This window comes from Sander lucioperca, chromosome 1, assembly GCF_008315115.2.
Source record: "Sander lucioperca isolate FBNREF2018 chromosome 1, SLUC_FBN_1.2, whole genome shotgun sequence".
Lineage (NCBI taxonomy): Eukaryota > Metazoa > Chordata > Actinopteri > Perciformes > Percidae > Sander > Sander lucioperca.
Window position 1 is genome coordinate 20,790,292 of NC_050173.1, and position 18,103 is coordinate 20,808,394.

General features: G+C 40.5%; 3 protein-coding genes across 10 annotated transcripts in view; all 3 read right to left on the bottom strand.

The window, feature by feature from the left end:
* The window catches only part of timm21 (translocase of inner mitochondrial membrane 21), a 2,682-nt gene extending 1,692 nt beyond the window's left edge, over window positions 1-990 (bottom strand). The window contains exon 1 of one of the 2 annotated variants that reach the window (XM_036000181.1): window positions 438-990. In XM_036000181.1, coding sequence (XP_035856074.1) covers window positions 438-750 — 313 coding nt within the window. In that variant the 5' untranslated portion in view covers window positions 751-990. The remainder of the gene's footprint in view (window positions 1-437) is intronic. The other variant, XM_031281982.2, reaches the window with a different exon arrangement.
* Window positions 991-3,878: 2,888 nt separating this feature from the next.
* Window positions 3,879-12,570, bottom strand: LOC116037910 (zinc finger protein 112-like). Of its 5 annotated transcripts, none has more exons than XM_031282011.2 (3): window positions 12,263-12,570; window positions 7,614-8,021; window positions 3,879-3,985 (listed from the first exon to the last, which is right to left on the bottom strand). In XM_031282011.2, exons 1-3 carry the CDS (start codon window positions 12,438-12,440, stop codon window positions 3,894-3,896), a joined length of 678 nt encoding a protein of 225 aa, XP_031137871.1. In that variant the 5' UTR covers window positions 12,441-12,570; the 3' UTR covers window positions 3,879-3,893. The 5 variants fall into 5 exon arrangements, with proteins under 5 accessions (XP_031137871.1, XP_035856112.1, XP_035856119.1 ...); XM_036000219.1 differs by lacking the exons at window positions 3,879-3,985; window positions 7,614-8,021 and adding exons at window positions 6,866-6,998; window positions 11,051-12,138; XM_036000226.1 differs by lacking the exon at window positions 3,879-3,985 and having other exon boundaries at window positions 7,045-8,021; window positions 12,263-12,569.
* A 2,229-nt stretch (window positions 12,571-14,799) lies between these two features.
* The window catches only part of neto1l (neuropilin (NRP) and tolloid (TLL)-like 1, like), a 69,562-nt gene continuing 66,258 nt past the window's right edge, over window positions 14,800-18,103 (bottom strand). For 2 of the 3 annotated variants that reach the window (XM_036000206.1, XM_031282197.2), the window contains one exon: window positions 14,800-15,555. In XM_036000206.1, coding sequence (XP_035856099.1) covers window positions 15,510-15,555 — 46 coding nt within the window. In that variant the 3' untranslated portion in view covers window positions 14,800-15,509. Of the gene's footprint in view, window positions 17,537-18,103 lie in introns of all 3 variants that reach the window. The other variant, XM_031282196.2, reaches the window with a different exon arrangement.

The window sequence follows — 18,103 nt, forward strand, 5'->3', positions numbered from 1 at the left end:
TACTTTATCAAGTAAAATTACCAAAAAAAATGTGTTGGTTACAGTCTCACGAATGCAAACAGGTCCTTGCTATATTCAATAAATAAATAAATAAATAATGCTTTATTTGGGTCCTGGACCACCATTTTAAGACAATACATTGGACTCTGTTCACTTGTGATGATGACTTGTCACGATTGAGATACTTTTTAAATATGCACACTATCCAGTCACTGTTTATAGTGATTGAGTCTATCAATAAAATGAATAGATTATAGCCCATGCAATATGAGTAATAATAACGACCTTGCTACCTCAACTATATTATGTGTTCTTGAGCGTTAATCTACTTTGCATTAGAGGGGGGGGGGGAGCTGTTTTGGAAAATATCTTACAATTTAGTGGACTGGAACGAGGACACAACTCATCTACAGTACGTATGTCACTGCCTTGCTTACCTTTTTGTGCAGCTGAAGGTTTGGGGCTCCCACTCTGGTACCTGGAAACCGACTTGTCTCTCTCTTCGGGGCTGCTTTGACTTCTGGCTGTAGAGTCGAGCGAAATACCCCGCCGTATGAGGCAGCTCAGTACTGGCATGACAGAGGGAGCCTCGATTCTCCTGTGGAAAGTCAGTCTCGATACTGTTGACGCTGTCCTGTGTGTGTGGATGAGCAAACTGACTTGTGTCAGTTTGCATTTCTGAGCGCTGTACAGTGTCGCTGTCTGTTGTAGATTCCGCTGGAGACCTTTCACTATCTGCATGTAAGCCATGATTATGTCCTCTGCGAGTTAGCTGTAGTTGCCTTCACACAAAGCGGAGTTAGTGTGCAATTTAGCACGACTGAATGCTAGCTAAAGCTGGTAAAACTAACATACACCTACTACTACTTAAATAATATAAAGTGACTTATTATTGGTCATGAATGCACAACATACAACATTTGTGCTACAGGAGCGGTATGTCAAATCAGTCGTGTTCAGATGGCGCATTATTTGTCGTCACACCGTTTATAGGAATCATGGGAGACTGAGTTTTTAATGTAGAACTTCCGTGTCTGTAAACAACTATTACTGCATTATTTATTTATATATATATATATATATACAAGTAGAGAATAAAATATACAACCTACATATGTAATGTATATAGTGCATTAACAACTATTACTACACTATTACGACGCAACTTGCACGCTATATATATATATATATATATATATATATATATATATATAGTTCTGCTGGGGGACTTCAACGCGCACGTGGGAAATGATGGAGACACATGGAGAGGCGTGATTGGGAGGAACGGCCTCCCTGATCTAAACCAGAGTGGTTGTTTGTTGTTGGACTTCTGTGCTAGTCATGGATTGTCTACAACGAACACCATGTTCGAACATAGGGATGCTCATAAGTGTACTTGGTACCAGAGCACCCTAGGCCAAAGGTCAATGATCGATTTTATAATCGTTTCATCTGATCTGAGGCCGTATGTTTTGGACACTCGGGTGAAGAGAGGGGCAGAGCTGTCAACTGATCACCATCTGGTGGTGAGTTGGGTCAGAGGGTGTGGGAAGACTCTGGACAGACCTGGTAAGCCCAAACGGGTAGTGCGGGTAAATTGGGAACGTCTGGAGGAGGCCCCTGTCCGACAGACTTTCAACTCACACCTCCAGCGGAGCTTTTCGTGCATCCCTGTGGAGGCTGGGGGCATTGAACCCGAGTGGACAATGTTCAAAGTTTCCATTGCTGAAGCTGCGGCGGGAAGCTGTGGTCTTAGGGTCTTAGGTGCCTCAAGGGGCGGTAACCCACGAACACCGTGGTGGACACCAGTGGTCAGGGAAGCCGTCCAGGGGTATCACACTTCTCAGCCTCCCCGATAAAGTCTACTCCAAGGTGCTGGAAAGGAGGGTTCGGTCGATAGTCGAACCTCAGGTTGAAGAGGAACAATGCGGATTCCGTCCTGGTCGTGGAACAACGGACCAGATCTTTACTCTCGCAAGGATCCTGGAGGGAGCCTGGGAGTATGCCCAACCGGTCTACATGTGCTTTGTGGATCTGGAGAAGGCGTATGACCGGGTCCCCCGGGAGATACTGTGGGAGGTGCTGCGGGATTATGGGGTGAGGGGGTCCCTTCTCAGGGCCTCCAATCTCTGTACGACCAAAGCGAGAGCTGTGTCCGGGTTCTCGGCAGTAAGTCGGACTCGTTTCAGGTGAGAGTTGGCCTCCGCCAGGGCTGCGCTTTGTCACCAATCCTGTTTGTAGTATTTATGGACAGGATATCGAGGCGTAGTCGGGGTGGAGAGGGGTTGCAGTTTGGTGAGCTGGGGATCTCATCGCTGCTTTTTGCGGATGATGTGGTCCTGATGGCATCGTCGGCCTGTGACCTTCAGCACTCACTGGATCGGTTCGCAGCCGAGTGTGAAGCGGCTGGGATGAGGATCAGCACCTCTAAATCTGAGGCCATGGTTCTCAGCTGGAAACCGATGGAGTGCCTTCTCCAGGTAGGGAATGAGTCTTTACCCCAAGTGAAGGAGTTCAAGTACCTTGGGGTATTGTTCACGAGTGAGGGGACAATGGAGCGGGAGATTGGTCGGAGAATCGGCGCAGCGGGTGCGGTATTACACTCAATTTATCGCACCGTTGTGACGAAAAGAGAGCTGAGCCAGAAGGCAAAGCTCTCGATCTACCGGTCAGTTTTCGTTCCTACCCTCACCTATGGTCATGAAGGCTGGGTCATGACCGAAAGAACGAGATCCAGGGTACAAGCGACCGAAATGGGTTTCCTCAGGAGGGTGGCTGGCGTCTCCCTTAGAGATAGGGTGAGAAGCTCAGTCATCCGTGAGGAGCTCGGAGTAGAGCCGCTGCTCCTTCGCGTCGAAAGGAGCCAGTTGAGGTGGTTCGGGCATCTGGTAAGGATGCCACCTGGGCGCCTCCCTAGGGAGGTGTTCCAGGCACGTCCAGCTGGGAGGAGGCCTCGGGGAAGACCCAGGACTAGGTGGAGGGATTATATCTCCAACCTGGCCTGGGAACGCCTCGGGATCCCCCAGTCGGAGCTGGTTAATGTGGCTCGGGAAAGGGAAGTTTGGGGTCCCCTGCTGGAGCTGCTACCCCCGCGACCAGAAGAAAAGCGGAAAGAAGATGGATGGATGGATATATATATACAAATTAATATATATATGCTGTACTCAAATACAAGTATACAGTATTTAGGCTATGTATAGATTTATGTCATGGTACAGTATTTATCAAGCAACTTTTCACAATTTAACACAATTATTGTTTAATTATATTATGAAATCTTCAGTTCGATGGTTTCTCGTGTGTATATTGATCCTTGTGTTTTTTCAAGAATGCGATTGGAGAAAAACTTTGAAACAGCTTCTCTCCTGTGTGACTTCTCATGTGGACATTAAAATCATGGCTACATTCAAAATCTTTCCCACGTTTTAGTATTAGGCTTGTCACCTTGGTGGATTTTCATATGCCTTACTACAGTTGAATGCTGAGTGAATCTTGTCCTGCAGGTCTTGCAAAGGTACAGCTTCTCACCTGTGTGGATTGTCACGTGGACATTAAAATCATCACTACGACTGAAATCTTTCCCACACGTTTTACAAATATAAGGCTTCTCGCCTGTGTGGATTCTTACATGCTTAGTCAATGCTGAAAGGTCACGGAATCTTTTCCCGCAGGTCTTGGAAAGGTATGGCTTCTCACCTGTGTGGGTTCTCATGTGGATTTTCAAGACATTATTATATTTGAAAGCTTTACCACGTTTTGCAATAATATGGCTTCTCATCTGTGTGACTTCTCGGGTGTCTCTGTAATATTGAACTGTACCTAAAAAAAAATTCTACTTGTCACACTTGAAAGACCTTTTACCTGTGTGAGTAACAAGATGAATCTCTGACAAGTTAGGGTTGCTTACACTGACTTCTGCTTTTGTGATGTCTTTTGTTTGGTTCTGGCTCTGTATTTGTAGTTGATTCCGAGTCTCCATGCTTGGCTATTTTTTTAAACTTGGCTCAAGTATGCAACTTCTTGCCTGTATGGGTCTGACTACACATGAAACCTCTGCTGCAGTGATACAGCTTTAACCTGTATGAGTTCTTGTGTGGTTTTTAAGTTACTGCTAGATCTAAAATCTCTCCCACAAGTCCATGGCCTCTCACTTGAGTGAGTTCAGGATGGGAACACATACAGGCGTACAGCTCAAGTGCACACACAGAGGCTGTGGTCGGCCCTGCATACATGAAACTGTGTACAGTATTTAGACTACACATACAGTATACATCAAGCAACGCTTCAAGTTGTCACAACACAAGTTGTTTCTTTTGTTTTTGTTTTTTTTAAGATAATTTTTTCGGGCTTTTCCACCTTTAATGGATATGACAGCTAGGTGAGAAAGAGGAGAGAGAGGGAAGACATGCAGGAAATCGTCACAGGTCGAATTTGAACCCTGGACCTCTGCATCGAGGCATAAACCTCTACGTTTATGTGCACCTGCTCTACCCACTGACCCAACCCGGCCACCAACACAAGTTGTTTAACTGAATTTGTTATTAATAATAATAATAAATTGAATTTATATAGCGCTTTTCACGAACTCAAAATCGCTTTACAGGGTATAGATAATAAAGACAAACAAACAAAACAAGATTCAGGCACAGATGAAAATGGGAGGGGCGTGGGGCTAGGGATAGGCAGAGGTGAAGAGATGGGTCTTGAGGCGAGACTGGAAGATGGTGAGGGACTCAGAGGTGTGGATCTCTTGGGGGAGGGAGTTCCAGAGCCTGGGAGCTGCTCTGGAGAAGGCTCTGTCCCCAAAACTGCGGAGTTTGGACTTTTGGATGCAGAGGAGACCGGCTGAGGTGGATCTGAGGGACCGTGAGGGTTGGTACGGGGAGAGGAGGTCAGTGAGGTATGAGGGGGCCAGATGGTGGAGGGCTTTGTAGGTGAGGACCAGGATTTTGTAGGTGATCCGGTGGGAGATAGGAAGCCAGTGGAGTTGTTTTAGGACTGGAGTGATGTGGTGCCAGGATTTGGAGCGGGTGATGAGTCGGGCAGCTGAGTTCTGGACCAGCTGGAGTCGGTTGATGTTGGTAGAGCTGATGCCGAATAGAAGTGAGTTGCAGTAGTCCAGCCGGGAGGAGATGAAGGCGTGAATGAGTCTTTCAGCAGCAGGGGGTGTGAGATAGGGTCTGATTTTGGCGATGTTGCGGAGGTGAAAGGAGGAGGTTAAATCCGCAGAATGTTACATTAAGTTCTGAAATTGGGAATGAGGTAGGGTTGTTCCACTTAGAATCAATTGCCATTTACTGGAAACTAATTTGATGATTGATTAATCATTTATCAAAAATGCTAAAATATATATATATATATATGGACAGGCACATAACTGAGGTACTGTATTATCAAAAAGGAGGCATGTTCACCTTAATAGGATTTCTTTAATGGTAATACAAAACAGGGATGCCAGTCACTCTCAAATGTAAAATCTTACTTTCTTGCAAAGCTGTCCAGGAGGCTTCATATAGAACCATTAAATCCCACTAGAGGTACATGGACTTTAAGTCTACTTTACACTTACATTTTTACATTGCACCTTTGTGGAAATATTTTACATTCAGTTGAGGGATTTCAGCTCAATGGTTTCTCCGGTTGTACACTCACCTAAAGGATTATTAGGAACACCTGTAAGATTTCTCATTAATGCAATTATCTAATCAACCAATAACATGACAGCTGCTTCAATGCATTTATGGGTGTCGGCCAAGGTCTAGACAATCTCCTGAACTCCAAACTGAATGTCAGAATAGGAAAGAAAGGTGATCTAAGAAATTTTGAGCACGGCATGGTTGTTGGTGCCAGACGGGCTGGTATTTCACAATCTGCTCAGTTACTGGGATTTTCACACACAACCATTTCTAGGGTTTACAAAGAATGGTCTGAAAAAGGAAAATCCATCCAGCACATCCAGTGTGCGGCAGTCCTGTGGGTGACAATGCCTCGTTGATGCTAGAGCTCAGAGGAAAATGGGCTGACTGATTCCAGCTGATAGAAGATCAACTTTGACTCAAATAATCACTTGTTACAACCGAGGTATACAGCAAAGCATTTGTGAAGCAACAACACAAACAACCTTGAGGTGGATGGGCTACACCAGCAGAAGACCCCACCAGGTACCACTCATGTCCACTAAAAATAGGAAAATGAGGCTACAATTTGCACGAGCTCACCAAAATTGGACATTTGAAGACTGGAAAAATGTTGCCTGGTCTGATGAGTCTCGATTTCTGTTGAGGCATTCAAATGGTAGAGTCAGAATTTGGCGTAAACAGAATGAGAACATGGATCCGTCATGCCTTGTTACCACTGTGCAGGCTGGTGGTGGTGTAATGGTGTGGGGAATGTTTTCTTGGCACACTTTAGGCTCCTTAGTACCAATTGGGCATCGTTTAAATGCCACAGCCTACCTGAGCATTGTTTCTGACCATGTCCATCCCTTTATGACCACCACGTACCCATCCTCTGATAGCTACTTCCAGCAGGATAATGCACCATGTCACAAAGCTCAAATCATTTCAAATTGGTTTCTTGAACATGACAATGAGTCCATGTACTAAAATGGCCCCCACAGTCACCAGATATCAACCCAATAGAACATCTTTGGGATGTGGTGGAACGGGAGCTTCGTGCCCTGGATGTGCATCCCACAAGTCTCCATCAACTGCAAGATGCTATCCTATCAATATGGGCCAACATTTCTAGAGAATGCTTCCAGCACCTTGTTGAATCAATGCCACGAAGAATTAAGGCAGTTCTGAAGGCGATAAGGGGTCAAACACGGTATTAGTAAGGTGTTCCTAATAATCCTTTAGGTGAGTGTATATTGATCCGCATGTGTTTTTTGAAGAACGTGATTTGAGAAAAACTTTTTCTGAAAGTGTTACACGTGACTCCTCTCTTCCTCGTGTGGATTCCATTAGAAAATGACTTGTCTGTCTGCACTCTTATATGCCTTTGAAAAGGTGCTGCTTCTCACCAGTGTGGGCTTTGCTCATATGGACCATCACTTCAGTGCTACGTCTGAAATTGTCGCCACATTTCACAAGAATACGCCTTCTCACCTGTGTGGACTCGCATATGCCTTATCAATGCTGACAAATGAGAGAATCTTTTTCCACAGGTTTTGCAAAGGTACGGCTTCTCACCTGTGTGGGTTCTCATGTGGATTTTCAAAGTATAGTTACGTCTGAAATCTTTCCCACAGATTTTACAAGTATACGGCTTCCCGCCTGTGTGGATTCTCATGTGGACATTCAAATCATAGATACTTTCAAAATCTTCCCAACAAATTTTACAAGTATGTGGCTTCTCACCTGTGTGGCTACTCATGTGGACTTTCAAGGTACTATTACATTTGAAAGCTTTACCGCATGTTTTGCAAGAATATGGCTTCTCATCTGTGTGGGTTCTCAGGTGTCTCTGTAATACCGAATTGTACTTATAAACCTTTCCACATTTGTCACATTTGAAAGACCTTTTACCTGTGTCAGAAACTTTGTGAATCTCTGACAAGTTAGGGTTGTTTATAACGTTACTGTGACTTCTGCTTTTGTGATACCACTCGCCTCTTTTTTGATTTTGGCTCTCAGTTTCATGAGAGAGGAGCAGGAGGTCAGTGTTTGGTTCTGATACTACAGACCTGTTACCTGGAATGTAGTTTAGACTCTTTTCCTCCACCACACACTGAGTTTCATCGATACTAAAGTTCAGAGTCTGATTTTCACTGCGGCCACTTTCCTCATAAGTAGGAGTCAACATAAAGGCATCAGTCTCCTGCTTCAGTACAAGCTGCTCTCCCTCCTGACTGATGCAGAGTTCCTCCTGTTCCTCTTTAATCTGTGGACGATCTGGCTCCTCTTGGTCCGGACTGGAGTTCCTCTCCTGAGTACACATCTGCTGCTGGTCAGCGAGAACCTCCTCCTCCTCCTCCTCCTCCTCCTCCTCCTCCTCACAGACATGTTGCTGTGGGAGCTCTGGAGGGACACACAACAAAAAAATAGGATATAACTTACTGTGATGGTAGACAATTACAACACGTTATGTTTTTAATCCATAACATTGCTCATTTTTAAGACCATTTACACGTTTTACTCATCTATGATGTGTAACTTTACTTCGGGATCACAACCGATAACGTTAACATTACCCAACAGTCTGCGCTGACGATCGATCTCTTCCTCGTACTCGACGATAGTTTTTTCAAAAACTCTGAATATTTCTTCAGCAGCAGCAGTTAGTCGCTCGTTGACAAACTGTCTCACATACTCAACTGAAGGCATTGTTGCTTAATTAAAACCGAAATAATTATCTACAATACAGCTACAGTAACGTCTGCCCGCGATGGATGTACTGTACGTGGATTCAGCTAAAGGCTACAACCCTTGTTGTTTACTTCCGCTGGATGTCACACTGTTAAGTTCCGACAGTGAACACAATAGAACTTTTCTTTCCGCTTGCAACTGATGACATTTTATTCCAAACTTGTGTGTTTAACATCAGTAGCAAGGACCTCGCGTCATCCTACAAGGAAATGTCGATCTATTTAATAAATTACAAATCTTAACTAACAGTCATCTTTTTTGTTACTTTGCAGGTAATGATTTTGTATAAAAACAAAAACAAACAAAGTGGTTTAAGAAGTATTCACAATATTTTAGCAGAAATACCAGTGTATTCACAGTGCATTCAAAATGTTAGTTAAGTAAAGGAACGGAAGAACTATTAGCAAAATACACATAACATAAGAGACATTTAAACATTATTTAAAATGGCCCCCATCAGTGCCATACAATTATATAATTTATTTACAGAGCTGATAAAGTGTTACAGTGACTAGTCGAGTTGGACCTTTTTTAAACATCAGGGCTGGGTACTTTAACAATGCTCATTCTAATTTTTTTTTTTTTTTTTTATCTTAACCTGCAAAGTAACAATTCTTACTATAGTTATCATATAAATGTTTGGGGGGAAAAGATGGTGAAGAATTATAGTACTGCTTACATGTTAAAAATATTTTATTACAAAGTTTTGAATCTTGTTTTCTCTCAATCAAACTATCTATATCACCCTGTCAGTCTTTTGAACTGATTGCAAACTGACAAAAACCACAAAACACTGGTCTTTTGAAAAATGACATTTGGCAAATGCTCTTTTACACACACAACAATAACCTGTAATCCACATCACACCATTAGTTTAACAGACACTACAGTGCAAACACTGTGAAACAAAGATTCTCAAGATATAGAGGACTGGGATGTTTCCCAGAAATGCTGACCATACTGTAATGTATATAAATACATGGACAAACTTATTTTACGTAAACTGTGCAGTCATACATCTTTTTATTGAGCCGAAACCTCTTCTATGTTTTGTAAGTATGGAGCTTTTCGCTGTATGTGTTTGACTACACCTGAAACCTCTGATGCAGTGATACAACTTTTACCTGTGTGAGTTCTTGTGTGGCTTTTAAAGTCACTGTTAAAGTCAATTTTTCCCACATGGTTTGTAAGTCCATGGTCTCTCACTTGAGTGAGTTCAGGGTGTGAACACATACAGGTGTACAGCTCAAGTACACACACAGAGGCTGTGGTCGGCCCTGCATACATTCAAGGAATGCATTTAAACATTTTTTTTTTTTTACAACATTCATATACATTTTCATGCTGCCCTTCTGTCTGTCATAAGGGTTTTACTTTCTTTTTAGAGTCAGGAGAAATGATAAGTGGTCTGGTATTGCATTACACCCTCAGTTCAACGTATCACACTATTTTTTTTCCATTACTTACTATGGAGCTATACATAGCACATACAATACATGGACTCTGATCCAAATCAGGACCCAAATGCAATTTAATCTGGACCCTTAACAAAATGTCAATGAAACCTGACTCAATTTAAATAAATTGCTTAATTCAACCTTTGGACTCATGACACTGTAGAAATTTAGCAAGTTGATGTTTAAGAGTTACATTTAAGTACCACTGATATATAGTTACAAATTAGCAGTACTCAAATACAAGTATTCAGTATTAAGACACACACACACACACACATATATATATATATATATATATATATATATATATATATATATATATATATATATACATATATATATATATATATATATCAAGCAACGTTTCAATTAGTCACAATTGCCGTTTAATTGAATTTGTTAAATCCGCTGAATGTTACACTAAGTCCTGAAAGTGGAAATGAGGTACCGTCTGTTCCACTTACAAATAGAATTGTTGCCATTTTATTCTTTGAAACAACTGGCATTAACAGGAAACTTATTTAATCATTGATTAATCATTTGTCATTTATTAAGAAAAGAAAATGCTAAAAATATGGACAGGCACATAACTGAGAAAGTGTATTAAAAATAGCAAAAAGGAGACATGTTCTCATTAATAGGATTTCTTTAATGGTAATATTAAACAGGGATGCCAGTCACTCTCAAATGTAAAATCTGACTTCTTGCAAAGATGTCCAGGAGGCTTCATATAGATTATACCACTTCAGGTGTACATGGATTTTATGGTCTTGTTAAATTTGAAATTAAAAGTGATTCTAACACACTCCGTAAATGGACATTTGGCAAAAACAATTATCAAGATCAAACCTTTCCTATACTGTACACTCACTGTGAAACATTTTTCCTTGAGTTGGGAGATCATGATTGTTTCAAAGAAATAATCTTGCTAACAGAAAAAATAAGTAATAAAGTCAAATGAAGGGAAACTTTACACTATCATATTTAACATCTCACCATTGTGGGAAATATTTCACATTCAGTTACAGAGATGTAGCTATTGCAAACGGGTATTTCATTCAGTTATTAAACACGTCTTAACAGGAGTTTCAGCTCAATGGTTTCTCTGGTGTATATTGATCCTCAGGTGTTTCTTCAAGAATGTGATTTAAGAAAAACTTTTTCCACAAGTGCTGCACATGGCTCCTCATTTGTGTGGATTCAAATAGAAAATGCATGCACTCTTATATGCCTTTAAAAAAGACGCGGCTTCTCACCAGTGTGGGCTTTTCTCATATGGACCATCACTTCAGTGCTACGTCTGAAATTCTTCCCACAAGTGTTACAAGTATATGGCTTTTCACCTGTGTGGATTCTCATGTGGACTTTCAAATCATCGCTACGACTAAAATCTTTCCCACATGTTTTACAAGTATACGGCTTCTCACCTGTGTGGATTCTCATATGTCTTATCAATGCTGACAGGTCACAGAATCTATTCCCACAGGTTTTACAAGTATATGGCTTCTCACCTGTGTGGGTTCTCATGTGGACTTTCAGAATATTATTACATTTGAAAGCTTTCCCACATGTTTTGCAAGAATATGGCTTCTCACCTGTATGGGTTCTTATATGATACTTCAATGATGATATCTGACCATAGGTTTTCCCACATGTCTTGCAAGAATATGGCTTCTCACCTGTGTGGGTTATTAAATGATATTTCAATGATGATATCCGACTGAAACTTCTCCCACATGTTTGGCAAGAATGTTGCTTCTCATCTGTGTGGATTCTTATATCGTTATACATCTTTTTACCTGTGTGAGTATCAAAGTGAATCTCTGACAAGTTAGGGCTGTTTACACTGTTACTGTGACTTCTGCTTTTGTGATGTCTCTTGTTTGTTTCTGGCTCTGCATTTCTAATTGATCCAGAGTCTCCATGCTTGCCTCTTTTTTTATCTTGGCTCTCAGTTTCATGAGAGAGGAGCAGGTCAGTGTTTGGTTCTGATACTACAGACCTGTTACCTGGAATGTAGTTTAGACTCTTTTCCTCCACCACACACTGAGATTGATCGATACTAAAGTTCAGAGTCTGATCTTCACTGCGGCCACTTTCCTCATAAGTAGGAGTCAACATAAAGGCATCAGTCTCCTGCTTCAGTACAAGCTGCTCTCCCTCCTGACTGATGCAGAGTTCCTCCTGTTCCTCTTTAATCTGTGGACGATCTGGCTCCTCTTGGTCCGGACTGGAGTTCCTCTCCTGAGTACACATCTGCTGCTGGTCAGCGAGAACCTCCTCCTCCTCACAGACATGTTGCTGTGGGAGCTCTGGAGGGACACACAATAAAAAAAATAGGATATAACTTACTGTGATGGTAGACAATTACAACACGTTATGTCTTTGAACCAATAGGATGCTCCTTTTTTAAAGACCCATCAAGATTTTACACACCTATGATGTGTAACTTTATTTTGGGATTCCAATCGATAACGTTACTCAACAGTCTGCGCTGACGATCGATCTCTTCCTCGTACTCGACGATAGTTTTTTCAAAAACTCTGAATATTTCTTCAGCAGCAGCAGTTAGTCGCTCGTTGACAAACTGTCTCACATACTCAACTGAAGGCATTGTTGCGTAATTGAAACTGAAATAATTATCTACAATACGGCTACAGTACCTCTAATGCAGCTAAAGCTACAAGAGAGTGTTGTTGTTTACTTCCGCTAAATGTCACACTGTTAAGTTCCGACAGTAAACGTGCGGGAGCTTTTCTTTCCGCTTTTAACTGAAGGCACTTTGTTCAAAACCAGCGTTGACCAATTAGCAAGGACGTAGCCTACATCTACCTCGCCCAAAAGGAAATATGGGTACTATTTTATTAACTACTTTTTATTTTTTATTTTTATTTTTTACATTTTTGTCACTTCGACTACACTGTAAAACATAATAAGTTAAAATATAGGCATAAATATGGCATGAATAAAATATAAAATAAAAACTGAAATGCAAACTGCTATTGAATAAACTGAAAAAAAGTACATCAAGGTAACAATAACACAGTGACTGCAACTGCCCTACCAGAGGGTGATGCAGCCGGTCAGGATCCTTGTCCAGGGCAAGTAAACTCTGTGTTCGGGCAACTGGAATGCGTCATGCAGTTGTCCGATTGGGCAAGTGAAAAAAATGTGATCTTATCTGAAAATAAATTGCGTACTGTATCGCTGGATACAGTACGCAATGAGGACTCCTGTGCGTTTGTATCCCTTTTCAGGAGCTATAATCCTTGAATCCTTCCATTTTTCTGTGTTTAAAAAAGTTGTTATTGTTGTTAGCTACTAGCAGTTCATAACGCTTTGGTTTGAGTTTGTCAACCAATCCAATGCTGTGTCCCTGACAATCAGAGGCTGTGTTTTTGACTGTGTGGCAGCTCTGATATCCAACAATTGCCTACATTTTATATTTTAGATAAGTAAAACATCTCAGCCACTTGCCCTGCTCTTGATGGTGCATCTGTAGAAGTTGCTGTGTATCCTGGAGTCCATGTTGAACCTTATCAGCCTGTGGAGGAAGAAGAGCTGCTGTCTTGCAGTCTTTGTGATGGTGTCAGTGCTGTGACCAGGTCAGGTCCTTGCTGATGTGAACCCAGGAACCTGAAGCTGTTGACTCTCTCCATTGTAGTCCCATTGATGTTGCTTAATGTAAGCTCCTTAGTTTTGGTAACGTTGAAATGGAAGTTGTTGTGGTCATAGCACCAAGATGTCAGGGCTCTGACCTCCTCTCTGTAGTCCGTCTCATTGCTGTCGGTTATCAGGCCGATGACAGTCATCTTATCTGTGGGTGGCCACGCAGTCGTGTCTGAACAGTCTGTACAGGAGAGGGCTGAGAACGCAGCCCTGGGGGACTCCGGTGTTGAGTCAGGGTGGAGGATGGTGCTTAGTCAGGAAGCTCAGGATCCAATCACAGAGGGTAGTGTTGAGTCCTAGGCACAATGGTGTTCAATGCTGAACTAAAGTCAGTGAACAGCATTCTCACCTATGTGTTCCTCTGGTCCAGGTGGAAGAGGCTAGTGAGGAGTGCTAGGGTGATAGTCTGTGATCTGTTTCATCTATAAGGAAATTGTTGTGGGTCCAGTGAGACAGGGAGGGAGATGATCAAGATTTTGACTAACCGCTCAAAACACTTTATGATTGTGGAGGTGAGTGCTACTGGGTGGCAGTTGTTCAGAGTGCTTTGGACTTTTTTGGGACAGGGACAGTGGTGGTATTTTTTTAACCATGTAGGGACTACAGACTGGAGCAGTGAGAGGTTTACAATGTCTGTGAAGACATCTGCCAGTTGTTCTGCATTCTGCACACACCTTGAGAGCTCTGCCAGGAATGCCATCAGGTCCAGGTGCATTGAATAGGTTAATTCTTTTGAAATATTTGCACACATCTGCCCTGGATATTACTAGTGGACTAGGGGCCTTTTGTAAATTTTCAACCAGCCAGCCCACATGTTTCTGATGTTGCAGCCCTGCTAGTTAAGACTACAGAAAACTATTTTACTTACAAGAAGATGGAGCAATTGTCGTGTGTCCATCCTGTTTGTGACGTAAATTCTGTCTACTTTAGGCTCTTTAATAACAATCTAAATTATATATCTGTGAATGCAAGTTTTCTTGATTATATGCACAAGACAGATTGCAGATTTGCAGTTTTTGAGTTGTTTTTGCCTGACACAGGAATTTTACCTGTTTTTATTTTTTTTATTTTTTATAAATGCTCCATTGTGTTCACCAGCTAGTTGCTAACTTTGTCTGTCAGCTGTTTGGTGCTGGGCAGGTACAGTAAAGTGGGTTTTTTAGAGCTTTTGTTTTGCTGAAAACAGCTGCCTGGTATGTCCGGAAGTGACACTATGAGAGCAGTGAAATATGAGTATCTGCAATGCTCCAGAACAGAAGAACAGAAAATAATAAAATTAGATGCTACTGACAAAAAAAAAATCATCACAGTAAACGTTAGTTTATTGGAAAAATTCTGTCCAGCATTTTATCAAATAAATATGCACACAGGTTAAAAAAAAAAAACAAAAAAAAAAACACAATGAAATTAGGTTTGACAAAGAGAAAGTAAGTGAATAATGCTCAGACATCAGTGAAAGTGGGAATAAATAAAAGTTACTTGATGGGTCAGTAGAATCAAGTAAATGCACCCGTTTATAAAGTTTAACTTATTTCACTTTATTTCAAACATTCACTTTTACCATCTTGTCAACAGCTTTCTGTACTTGTTTAGATATAAAAACAACCTGATACTCTACGTTAAAGAAATGACATCAAAAAAAGATATATAATGTGAAATCAGCAGCTAAAATATGCAATTTCGTATTTGGATGGTTACATGAAAATGATTTGAAAAACCTGATTTTTTATTTTTTTTTTCTCCATGAACAACTTTACATTAAAGGTACTCTATTTTTCAAAACCCAAAGTTTCCGTCCCATATCTGAAATAATCAGTGTTCCATGGCTCGTCAATCGCAGCCACTTGTGGAGCACAGATATAGGGAAAATGCACTGCAGTCCCAAAGAAGAAAAACTTGTGTACACCACAAACTTTTTTTTTTTTTCTCATCACAACACTCTACATTGTTAAAGCTGCTCAGGGCAACAGTTCACTCAAGATGCAAGGAAGAGAAACCTTAGCTCCAAATGCTGTCAAACTTGGCAAGATGCAGAGGAATGATGCATCTGTCTGATGTATCTGCAGAGAAATGAAAACACTATTACTTTAAGTCTGTTCTGGGCCCCACACTTTTCTCACCTGTGCCTGGGCTGCTTGTGATTGAATTAGTGCAGACTTACCTAATTACTGAGCTGTCTGCCTCTATCTATAGTGGCAGATGACTTTGTGACGTTGTGTGTGTGTGTGTGTGTGTGTGTGTGTGTGTGTGTGTGTGTGTGTGTGTGTGTGTGTGTTCCAAGAAATAGAGAGTAAAGAAGAGAGAGGAAGAGACAAGTATTTTTGTGAGCTGTTCTGAACGCTTATTAAACATCTATAACAGAAGTGTTGGCACCATTGTAAAACAGAGAGACAAAACCCAGACATAAGCGCAGTGTGTGTATAGAAAAGAAACATTTTATTTTGTATGTGCAGAAATATGGGTCTGGGAATGATTGTGTGTATTTGGTGGAAAAGGAGAGTGGAGAGCATGGATGTAAATAATACATACATGACATTGAATACAAAAAAGAATGTACACATTGATGGTAAATACCATAAAAACTGACACAGCAAGAAGAACACAGGAACTCGGACAATGGTGGAGCGTAAAAAAAGAAAACAGTCATGATGTTTATGTCATTGTGCTCAAAGCTGATCTCTTCTCACTTTCCATATATTGCAGCTTGTTTTTCCTACAATAGCAGCCTGCCAACAGTGAGCGTTATTAGAGTGTGAGGCTGATCAGTCCCTTCTGCAGTATATATGGGGTTAATCTCATCAGGACAAACACAAAAAGTCAATTAACTTATCTGTCAGATACCTGTGATTATTTCAAACATCTAGGACTCATTTTATTGTCATCCTTGGTGAAACAAATCCTTTTGACTTGGGTTTTTCTCTAAAGCAAATCAGCAACAAATAAACCAACATCTAAACACACATGATTGTGAGACATTGATAGCGTGTGCTGACAGTCTGAGGAGACTCTAAAGGGACAGAGGAACTGCTGACCAAAAGCCAATAAAACAAAGAAAAAATGCAAAGCTTTCTTGTTATTTATTTTACAAAGCATCAGTAAATTTAAGTAACTGTAAAAACTGTCATCCTTTAAATTTATAAAAGTCTGTTTTAATACAAAGATATTAAGCTCCTAGAGTAGAAGAGAGTTAGAAGACAAACAGACTTGAAGTAAATAGGTTTGCCAGAAAAAAAGTTTTCTTTGTCAAAATAAAAATGCCTGTCAAAGTTAGTGAACATTGTTAAAAGGGAGTTTTAAAGTGTTATAAAATGAAAATCGTGAAATTATCTTTACCTAATGATTTGGCTACAACATGCAATTAATTAATTTTGAAGATGCTTTTGTTTTTACTACTTTTTATGTCCTTATGACTTATGTATTAGTATATGGGGGCTTTTCATATTTAAATGTTAGTATGTTGATGATTGATGGATACAAAAGAAGCATGCACAAGCCACATAACTCGCCCTTGAACTGTTTATTCCAACAGCTTTAAATTCAATTAGGGTTAGTGATTAATTCCAATTTTCACTAATAAAATAAATCTAGATTTGACAAACTGCAAGCATCTCTAATTTTCTATAAAATCATAATATGTATGCTACTCATTTGAAAGATACATGCTTAAAAATTAACTTGAAGATGTTTGATCACATTCATTTAGTTATCAGTGAGGGATCCATGACAATGACAGATATGTTTCTGACTAACACCCCAAATTTAAAGTTTAATAATGAATAATCAGTAATCGTGGTCATTTGAGGTCCATTTCTTTCCAGCAAGACAAAAAAATCTGGATTGACTACAGTGTGTTCAGAGCTGACACACTTGCAGCATTTCATCTAGTCCTTTGTGTTCATCTGAATACATTTTCATTATCCTTTCGTCAAAGTGTCCCTTCATCATCATCAGCATCATGCTGGTGTAAATCTCCGCTCCGCTTTTTCATATGTCAGTGAAGCCCGTTCGTACTGATCCAGGATCGCACTATTCTCAAGAAGTCTACATGATGGAGACAATGCAACATAATGTAGAACATAAGCAGACACACACACAACAGGACAGCACATTTTTCACACTAAAAGACAAAACAATGGGTAGCACTTTATGTGACTGCTCCATTATATGCATGCAGAAAGCTGCAAGCATGAACTTCTGTAACCCTGCATTGAAATGTAACTTTTTGATGAACAAGTTCCTCTCATCAATTATTTGCATCTCAAATGTATTCATCTAACTTCTTTTATATTGTGCTTATTGCAACCTCATGAAAGCACAGTCCTGGAGCATACACACAAACTGTACACACAGGCATAAACACTATGCTTCACAATTAACCAAACTCAAATATTATCAAATATCAAATATTACACGTGACATAAATCATGCAAAACTACAGACAACTTCTATATGTGTGTGTGATCAGTAAAGATTTGTAAATTACAAAAGAGTTTATCTCAATGTGCTTTCTTTAGTGTGTGCAAAAATCCACTGATGTAATTTAATGAAAATGTGGGCTTGTGTCTGCTTTCCAATGTGTGCTTTAACAAGTGTCTTTTCATGATTGAT